This window comes from Phocoena sinus, chromosome 8 (genome assembly GCF_008692025.1).
Source record: "Phocoena sinus isolate mPhoSin1 chromosome 8, mPhoSin1.pri, whole genome shotgun sequence".
Taxonomy (NCBI): Eukaryota; Metazoa; Chordata; class Mammalia; order Artiodactyla; family Phocoenidae; genus Phocoena; species Phocoena sinus.
Window position 1 is genome coordinate 30,282,495 of NC_045770.1, and position 10,865 is coordinate 30,293,359.

General features: G+C 34.8%; 1 protein-coding gene across 1 annotated transcript; it reads left to right on the top strand.

The window, feature by feature from the left end:
* Positions 1-282: 282 nt before the first annotated feature.
* Positions 283-10,567, top strand: MMP13 (matrix metallopeptidase 13). The gene is made up of 10 exons (XM_032640466.1): positions 283-402; positions 491-732; positions 1,416-1,564; positions 1,731-1,856; positions 3,801-3,962; positions 5,398-5,515; positions 6,516-6,649; positions 7,606-7,765; positions 9,599-9,702; positions 10,369-10,567. The coding sequence occupies exons 1-10, from the start codon at positions 283-285 to the stop codon at positions 10,467-10,469; spliced, it is 1,416 nt and encodes a 471-aa protein (XP_032496357.1). The 3' UTR covers positions 10,470-10,567.
* Positions 10,568-10,865: the final 298 nt, after the last annotated feature.

Genomic DNA, 10,865 nt, shown 5'->3' on the forward strand with positions numbered 1-10,865 from the left:
TTACTCTTCCCACAATAGCCATAAATATGCTGAGGCCGTTATTTTGCCAGATGGTTTTTGAGACCCTGCTGAAATGAGAGAAGGCCTCATTTTATATTTCCCTCAAATTCTACCAGAAACCACACTTCTTGGGAGGAAAAAAGTCCCCATGTAAGCATGTTTACCTTTAACTGACTAGGAAGTTGAAACTTGTCCATAAATGATGACTCACCATCATAGGCCTATAAAAGTAAAGGTACTTGTCCGTGGAAAAGCAGCAGCCTCCAGGCACAACCACTCAAGATGTACCCAGGTGTCCTGGCTGCCTTCCTCTTCTTGAGTTGGACTCACTGTTGGTCTCTGCCTCTTCCCAATGATGAAGATTCTGACGATTTGTCCGAGGAAGACTTCCAGTTTGCAGAGGTAGAGTATTTTGCCAACCCCAATGGTGTGATACATCTCATAAATGTCCTTTTCTTTTAAAAGAGGATCATTGTGGTCTCTTTCCTAGAATTACCTGAAATCATACTACTATCCTCTGAATCCTGCTGGAATCCTGAAGAAGACGGCAGCAAGCTCTGTGGTTGACAGGCTTAGAGAAATGCAGACTTTTTTCGGCTTAGAGGTGACTGGCAGACTTGATGATAACACTTTAGATATCATGAAAAAACCAAGATGTGGGGTCCCTGATGTGGGTGAATACAATGTTTTTCCTCGAACTCTCAAATGGTCCAAAATGAACTTAACCTACAGGTAAATCATAGACTATCTTTCTTTAATATTTGTTATATTTTTTAGTATCAGATGTCTAATTTTCAGCACAAGCTACAGGTGACAGAACACGTGTGGTCCCATTATTTTACGTAGGCCTTAGATATTAAACTGGAAGTTAAGTATGTCCAGGAATAACTTTAATACTGTTGATGAGAATATCTCATAGCATCTATTATGGTTACATTAACCCAGCATTATTTCTCATTGCAAATCTCAATTTATTTCTTTCAGATATGAAATCAAAATAGAAGTAAAAGTAGTTTCAAGGAAATTTGCAGAGATGCAGTAATCAGGCATATTTATTATAACAGTGCTAAAAATGGAGAGTTTCATTCTCTATGAACTTTACAGAACTATTTCATTTGTTTAGGCTACAGTGATACAGAACTTTTAGCATGCAGTATAAGTTATATTAAAAATCTAAATACTTTAAGATGTCAAATGGTCAAATCTTTGGAGATACTCAAATATCTGATTGAATTCTTCATTTTATAGTCTTTGTATGACATCATAATTAATAAGTTCTTGGAAACAATGGACCTTTAGTAGAACTTTTAGAGAAGCCATTGCATTTTGAGTAGAAAAGCAGTATTCCAAGAAAATATATTCTAAAATAGCTTTCACCTTCCGAAAATTTGATGGAAACTTTCTCTGTTGAATAGAATTGTGAATTATACCCCTGATTTGACTCATTCAGAAGTTGAAAAGGCATTCAAAAAAGCCTTCAAAGTTTGGTCTGATGTGACACCTCTGAATTTTACCAGAATTCAAAATGGCACTGCAGATATCATGATCTCTTTTGGAACTAAAGGTAATGATGCAGAATTTTTATATTCTGCTCCTTAATTGGCTCCATTCTTTTCTTCCTTCTTTCAGTTATTCATTAATTTTTACAGAATTCAACAAAAATTTTTTAAGCACCTGTGCTAGGCACTACTTCATATAATTAGAGTCTTAACTCTTGTTTTTGTGTATAGAGCATGGTGACTTCTACCCATTTGATGGACCTTCTGGTCTATTGGCTCACGCTTTTCCTCCTGGACCAAATTATGGAGGAGATGCCCATTTCGATGATGATGAAACCTGGACAAGTAGTTCCAAAGGTAGTATTTCTTATAAAGATATAATTCATGATTATCAGATTAGATTAGATCATTAACCCATTAAGAAGAAGTTTAAGCATACTGTAAATTATATTTGGTATTTGATTCTATTTTCCAAGTTAACAAGTATGATAATCTTCTACTTATTAGTCTCTACAAGTGACATTTGTATAAGCCAATATGAAACATTAAAAATGAGCAAAATCTACTAAGTCTAGTGGCTCGAGGGGTACTAGCTAACTTTGAAACAGGATCAGAATGCTTTCTGTCAACGAAGGTGCTGTTATTGCGGATTACCTTTGACATGTTGAAGAAGTACAGTTTATTGCAAATATAAATCTAAAAACTATTAGGGCTAATTATGTAGATCGTAAATGAGTTGGATGTGAGTTGGAATAGTTTTTTCCCTTGTAGAAATATTAATGGCACAAGTCCAGTCAAATTTCTGTTCTCTATTATATGTTACTTGTTTTAGACTTGTCTGTATCACTGATTTTACAAATACCACTTTAACAAATCAATATAGTGCCTTACTTGAGAAAGCATGAGACAAAACAGATTAAATTATATTTACAAGAGCAAAATGAAACTGAGTGTTGAGTGAATTCAGTCAGTAGTTGAGTCTTCAAGGCTCAAAAGGATTGGGAATATTAATTTAGGCAGAAAAGCAGGATTATCACAACTAGGACTTAATTTTGGAGCTATATGGACTCTTAGTTGTGACAATTAAAGGGTAGTCTTCAAAAACAGCTACTTTTTATTATTCATTTAAATAAAAAGAATTATTTTTCCAAGAAGTAAAACTGGGTCTTGAATAGTCAATGTCTCAATGCATACATCTCCAAGCTGTCTTTGGAAGGGAAGGTGAGAATTTATATATTTAAGGTCTGAATATTTAGCAGGTAGGAATGATTTTAGGAAGAAAGAACAACACGTAGTATTGTTAAGACATAGTCACAATAAGCTTCAGTTTTTGGTTCCTGCATAAATTCTGGGTTTGAAAAATTTAAGTGAAATGAATGAAAACATCCATAAGTCAGGATTAATTTTTCAGCTGAAGGCCAAGAATGATACCCACTGCTAGTTATTTCAATGAAGAATTACTTGTCATTCAGATTATCATGAACTTTGATCACTCTTATGGTCTGCACAATTCACTAAGTTTGTTATACATTTTCTTCATGCATAGGCTATGAGAGCAAAGGGTATTCAAGGTCAAATTGAAACCACTGACTCCAGCTTTCATGTGTTCTTTTGATATTTTATTATTTTTTTTCAATTTAAATTACCAGTATTAGGAGGCTCAATAATTGGTGGAAAGAGTGACTAGAGGAAATAGTGTAAATACAGTGACATAGTAGTCTTCGAGAATAGAGGAAAGTTGGCCAATCATGTCCAGAGTTTCTGTTTCTTTAAATTCTAGAGTCTAGAGATATTCTGGAAAGGATCATTTGGTTGGAATTTGCTCCCAAGTAGATTCTCGGAGATCCTATTTAATGCATCCTCTATGCTTGGTCATTATACCTTTGGATGCTGCCTCCGGTTTAGATGATGTTCTAGGCAGTACTGTAGATATGTATCATCCTATATTTTTTCCCATGAGTTTCCAGTTAAAGTCATCACTGTCTACTTTCCTCACCTGACATGAGAAAACAAAGAGCAAATCAGGATTACTAGTGTCTTCACAATAAATCGTTTTTGATTACTAATCAATGTGTTGGTACTCTGTGTAGGCAGCTATAATCGAAGAGAACACCAAATTATTTATAATGATTAAATCAATGTTTTAAATCTTCCTTTAAGACAATGAATATTAACTTTAAAAAGTGAGTTAAATAGCCAAGAAAGAGACATGGTGACATAATAATAATAAACAAAATAATATTTATTCTGTGAATTGGTCATTGGAGGACTTTTTTTCTCAGTTTCTTTGTTTTCTTACAGGTTACAACTTGTTTCTTGTTGCTGCCCATGAGTTTGGCCATTCCTTAGGTCTTGACCACTCCAAGGACCCAGGGGCACTCATGTTTCCCATATATACCTACACTGGCAAAAACCACTTTATACTTCCTGATGATGATGTACAAGGGATCCAGTCTCTCTATGGTAACTATTAATTTATCAGTTTAACAGCAGAAGAGATATATACATTTATTTTCAAATTATTAGTGAATTTACCATTACCAATATTGCTGTCCTGGTTTTGTTATTAAAACCTGGAGAAACACGCTCATGTTTTCTTTCCAAATCAAACTACCTGCTCAAGTAGAAAATATTCCATTCTCCAAAGTTTTGCAGAATGTAACTCCTCATGTTTGTATTTTATACATTGTAAGGTACATTTGATATCCTCACAATACCTCTGACATCAGAAAGAAATATTTTATTCACCATTTAACCAATGAAGAAACTAAGCTTGTAGAGTTTAAATAGTGTATCGATAGCAGCACAGCTGGGTGAAACACAGCTGGATAGTAACACAGCTTTTGGGATAGCTTTCACCCAGCTTATACAGGGAGAAAGTGAGATTTTAACCAGCTTTTACAAAATCTGGGTATTCTTTCAACTACTCCTGTTTGCCACAGTAGAATCCATTCAAGTGGCCTGTGTTAGTTTTTAACCAACATCTACAGTGACCATTTGTAAGAATCTATTCTTTTTTTCTTCCAAATTTTCAATAATATTTACAAAATAATTAAACTTCAACCCAAACAAGCAAAAGTACCTACCATAAATAGAAGTAAAACCACAGTACACAGTCATCAGTGTAAACACTTTTAGAACACAGAGCTCAGAAAACTAGCTCAGGCCACCTCAACCTATTATTTTCCCTTCTGGATTTAAATCTACTACAGCAGCTAGTGTAGGCACAGGCAAGAATTTTGCAATTTTTACTATTTCTACAATATCTTGACTGAGGAACTTAATGATAGAACTAATAGGACCTATTTAGAGAAAAATAAGTTTAGAATTATTTTATTTACTGCACCTCTTCTGCACTCATGTGAGCTGGTGGAACAGTTCCCAACATGTGGCCGGTCATACCAGAATGGCTGAAGACTTAGCTTTTCACTGAGATGCAGCTATGATGTGGTCAACTGGTAAAGCGACATGAGCTGATGTTGACAGCTGATAAAATAGGCAAGAGAAAGAGCCCAAATGAGGGCTGCCATAGAGAAAACATGCTGCCAGAAATGGCTTTGAGAGGAATGTGTTTCTCAAGCGAAGTCTGTCAATAGGTTGTGCAAAGCATGGGGAAAGTTTCCTCAAAGTCTTTTCTCCACCCCCCCACCACCCCATTTCTATCACCAACCTCAAGAAAGCTAAATTTGTAGCTGAGATGATTCTCAAGAGTCTTGGAAGATGAAAACAGAAGGAGAAGTCCCATAGGCAAGAACTTGATAACCATGGAGGAAGGAAGTAGGATTACAGGTTCTTTGGAGTATTATGTAGTAGTGGCAGGACTTACTGCCCTTTCTGCTCTCCATTGGCAGAATCAGGTCATCCTCAGTAACTTCCTTCACTCATTTCATGACTGCAGGTCCAGGAGATGAAGACCCCAACCCTAAACATCCCAAAACGCCAGACAAATGTGATCCTTCCTTATCCCTTGATGCCATTACCAGTCTCCGAGGAGAAACAGTGATCTTTAAAGACAGGTACTCTTCGTATTATTTTATAAAACCTTCATGTAACAAACATTTGTGAGGCCATGTCTTCAAATTGCCAAAACATGTGGTCAAACTTCCAAAGAAAGGTGAAGTTAGTGAAAATAATAGAACTTTGGGTAGTTTATTTACATATATGAGAGGAAGTAAATAACTGATGGATAAATGTTTTACTTTTCAATGGATAGTCTTGGCATTGTATAGCTTCCTTTTACATCTTTGGTTGTAGTTTTTCCTATAAAGACATATTTACAAAGTAAATATAGAAATACAATTTATTTATTTTAAAATGCAGTTATTGAAATCAATTACCATGTTAGTAAGCTGTTACTCATAATTCCACATGAATTCCTTTTGATATGGAAAAACTTTGGTTCTGGTAACATATGTTGGAATTTAAGAGAGGAAGCACTGTACAACCTAAATCTATAGGTGACAAAAAATGAAATACTAATTTTTAATTTTGATATTGTTTTAATATCCTTATTTGTTCATTTGTTCATCTATTCAATGAATTAATTGTTCCCTCATCTGTGATCCTATAGCATTCCTACCTTCTCTACTATAGCTCTAATTTCATTGTGCTCCAGTATTTTCTCATATATCACTTTCCCCAGGCCATGAGATCTTGGGAGCATAGTTTGTGTCACTCATGTTTTCTTTCCAGAGCCCAACACAGTGCCTGGCACATTTGCTTGCCACTTAAAAGATATGCAAAATTGAACAAAGCATGGTCCCAGCCCACAAATGACTTGGAGACTTCACAAAGGCTCTGTGAGATTTTAGACTTCAATAATTTAGGATAGAGTTAAGATAGCAACAGCTTGTTTAACTGGCACTTAAGGGAAGTGGAAATCTTTCACCCTCATGGGAGCTAGGGAGTGGTTGTGCCTAACTTACCTGTATTGATATGGAGAAAGGTGGCTAGCAGGATAGACATATTGCACTTGAAAAAATGATGGCAAACTCTGCATTTTTACTTTTGTGTTAGATTCTTCTGGCGTCTGCATCCTCAGCAGGTTGACGCAGAGCTGTTTTTAACAAAATCCTTTTGGCCAGAACTTCCCAACCGTATTGATGCTGCATATGAGCACCCTTCCCATGACCTTATCTTCATCTTTAGAGGTAATCTTTCCACCAGTGAAACCTCCCACATGTCCAGAGCAGGCAGTGATGAACTTCATGTTACCAGAGACTTAATAAAATGATTGTTGTCAAAAATACACCTAAATTAAGAATCAAGTATAACAAAATGGGAACCAGAAAGCACCTGAAACCTTTCTACCAAGTGTCCCCAAATTTGACAAGTAAAAAGTCTACATTATTACTTATCATATCCACTCTTTATTTCACACCAATCATGTCAGTTTTTTCTCTTATTTCCTCTTAAAAATTATTTACTAAGCAAATGTAATAACAATGAACATTTTTAAAAATTGAAAATAATTATCCATAATTCCCCCTTCTGAAAAGTCAACTTATTTTATTTTATCACTTTATTTTCTAGTCTTTCACCATATGAAATACATATTTTAAATATTTATATTCATAATGTATATACATTTTAATATTCTACTTGACATAGGTTCCCAAATTGTTATTCCAGCTTCGTGATCATAATTTATAATGGCTACATAGCATTTTACTGACATTGTTTCTATTGTTTGACTATTATAGTAAAGCTATAATGAAGTCACTTTTTAGAGAAGAAAATAATTTTCTACTGGTATGAAATTTGAGTTTTCAAGTTAATTTCCTATTCCTACTGTGCTGCTTATTCATACAGAAATCTTAATGTATTTTTCACCCAGTTCCAAACTTAATATTCAGAGGTATCAAATTGTCAAACTAATCATGATATTTGGTGGGCTATACTTACAGTTAGGAAACTGGCATTTTAAATCCTCTTTTTTGTTTGTTTGAAGAATGTGCATATTTCTGTGTTTCATAAACATGGTGACCACAAACACTGACTAATTTATTTCTAAATGTGTAAAATGAGTCTTTCTTTGTTAAAATCTACATATGTGAGTTTTAATAGATTCCCTTGAATAATAAAACAATTCTTTTACTTATTCTAGGCAGAAAATTTTGGGCTCTTAATGGTTATGATATTCTGGAAGGTTATCCCAGAAAAATATCCGACCTGGGATTTCCAAAAGAGGTTAAAAAGATAAGTGCGGCCGTTCACTTTGAGGATACAGAGAAGACACTCTTCTTCTCAGGAAACCAAGTCTGGAGGTATGGCAGCCATATTTACTGACCCATCATCTTATATCATAGAGGAAAAGTGAGTCTCGAAAATCCCTTGCTACTTAAAATTATCTCATGAAGTATTGTAAATGTCATACCCGTCATTCATTCCCTTCCATGCCAGCTCCAGCAGGTAGCTCTTAACACAGGTATTTAAAAGTCTCAAGCCCTCTTGAAAATACACATATAATTCTTCCCCTTTCTGGGCCACTCTTCTCTTTCTTAGGCATTTGTTGTACTACAACCATGGCAAAACTCTCTCTCTTATTTTGACATCTTAATTCCTTGTAATCTTTCTCCTGGATTCTCTTTCTTGTCATCCTCTCTTAATTTACATGGAGCTCCATCTTCTGTGGCCAGAGAGGACACAAGAATAGGTACAGGAAAAGACTGAGCAAGAGAAGGCCACAATTTCTAGTCTGTTGATTCATCGGAGAGGTTGGCCAGGAAGCTGCTAGGCTTGTAGTTTGTGAAGCCAGCTCCTTTTGAAGAACAAGTAGAAAAGGAATATTGAAAACACATGTAGAGCTCAAGGCAGCTTTGACATTGGCAATATTTATGAGCCCAAATCCATGTCTATATTCAGGGATGATTATCTCATAGGTACACAATAGTTGAAATATTTTAAATGGTAACTTTACTCCCTCTATACACACACACACACACACACACACATATATATATATATATACACTCATTATATATACATATATATACACTCATGCATGCATGTTTACAAACACATACACACTCTTACATATCATCTTTACGTTTTGGCTTCTTTATTTCTGATAATGACACTTACCACTATAAAAATTACTGCCAGGTCCTACCTGCACTAGTGTTCCAGTCCCTTTACCTTATATGAGGTCTATTGCTCAGTCAAAATGGATTGCTTAACATATCTCAAATGCACTGTGCTTTTATCTCCCCACAACCTTCCCTTATGCAATTTTCTTTGCTAGAGGTCTTTCCCTACATCTCTGTCTTTTGAAATTCCATCCATTGTTTAAAGTTAACTTGAAAGTCTTTCTTGATCACCCCATTCAAAATTATCTCCCTTCTCATGTAACTCCCATGACATCTCATGTTTACTCTCTCATGATGTTTAGCCCCTATTGCCTAATGTTGCCGTTTTGTGTGTATATGTCTTAGCGTTCTTGATAGTGCAGTGGTTCTTACTTTTTATCTATTGAAACATACCTCAAAAATATAAAAGACTTTCATCAGTAACAGTAAGAATATTACATCCCAGGAGGCTGTTCTCTTAGGTTAATTTCAGAGTGTGTTTGGTTGGCTAGGGTGTGAGTATGTGCAGGGGAAGAAGAGTATGGAATATAAAGTTATGAGAGGGGAAAGCTGTGCTCCCCTTCCTAGTTTTATTTCCACTGTATGCCTCTATAACTTTTTAGTGCAGAAATTGAACCTTAAATAGTTTGGCATCCGTTACTGCACTTAGCAAGTTGTCTTACACATAGTGGGAGCTCAACAGATAATCGTTCAATGCATAAACATATATTTCACTCTAAGAACACTTTCCTAATAATATACTTTTATAGCAGCTATACAAATTTTGAAATGGAAATGAGCTTATAATTGTCTTTACAAAGATGGTCTTTAGGCAAGTCAAAATACCTCACCAGGTACCCACTGTATACTCAGTATTATAATTCCTAATTTTAAAAAGCTACTGGTTGTTTCAAATGGACTTAAAAATTTGAAACTTTTGTCAATTTTGAAAGCTGCCATTATATCCATTGTACTATTTCTAAAGTAATTTACCTATGACCTACTCAAGAGTTTCTTTTTCTTATTAAATAGCTATGATGAAACTAACCATATGATGCATAAAGACTACCCCAGACTAATAGAAGAGGACTTCCCAGGAATTGGTGATAAAGTAGATGCTGTCTTCGAGAAAAATGGTAATTAGTTCCATTGAACTGACCTTAATGGAGGGCTTCTGTAACCCCTTGAAATAATTTCCTTATAAAGGAATTTTAAACAGAACTTAGATGTGCTGATAAATGTCTGACAGTTAAGGGATTACTTATTCTTGTGTGACTACTGACACAGACAGCAAACAAAATATAATATGCTTAGAATAAATGAGAATTTTACTTAATGACTGCTAATTCTATGAATAAAAGATGCCAAATCTTAAACACTACCTTAAATTTAAAGATATTAAGATGCAAAAAGTATAGTTCAAATCAGGGGTGGAGTGGGGAGTAATTTATATATGAAGACCAATAATCATAGCTATATAATGATTTTTTGCTTGAATTATGGAAAGAGATGTTATCTGTAACTTACAAAAAATAACCAATATCAATAATTCAACCATCAAAACTGGAACTCCTGCCAATACAGCAATTAATTCGAGGTGACAGTTTAAGAGAGCTGGAGACATTTATACCTTTCCCCTTCTTTAAATTATAAGCAATATATTAAAACATTAGTGGTATTTATAAAGATAAACACTGGAATGTTAAAAAAAAGTGAAGCTAACAGATTGGGCTTTTAAAAGTAGCTAGAGTAAAACATTATTTTCAAACTCTGAAATTTTCTTTTTGGTCTTTTCCTTTTAGGTTATATCTATTTTTTCAATGGGCCCATACAGTTTGAATACAGCATCTGGAGTAACCGTATTGTTCGTGTCATGCCAACAAATTCCCTTTTGTGGTGTTAAATGTTTTAAAAATATTGTTATTTAAATCCTGGAGACCATTTGGGATAATGCTTCCAGACATTTTTTGGGGGGGCCATGGGGGAGGGAGAGATATCAGGCGAAAGCTTAGTTCTGTGAACAAGCTTCAGTAAGTTATCTTTGAATATTTAGTATCTATACAGCTATGCGTGGGGCTGGAACCACAATGAATTTTAAAGTCATGAGATTCATTATCTCTAAGGATCACCTAATTCTTGTGTGCTATACAGAAGCAGTAGTTGACAATATTCTACATCAAAAATGGGATATATGATCTGTCAAAGAGAGTTAGCTTAATATATTTATAAGGAAACTTTGCAAAGACATAAAAGTAATCACATTTATATAATTAATGAATCATCTTTACCAAATAGTATA

Excerpts from the sequence above, each read along its gene's own strand:
- MMP13 (XM_032640466.1), top strand. The coding sequence starts at position 283 with ATGTACCCAGGTGTCCTGGCTGCCTTCCTCTTCTTGAGTTGGACTCAC. Across the intron at positions 403-490 it reads AAGACTTCCAGTTTGCAGAG|AATTACCTGAAATCATACTA; the intron begins GTAGAGTATTTT and ends TCTCTTTCCTAG. Across the intron at positions 6,650-7,605 it reads CCTTATCTTCATCTTTAGAG|GCAGAAAATTTTGGGCTCTT; the intron begins GTAATCTTTCCA and ends TACTTATTCTAG.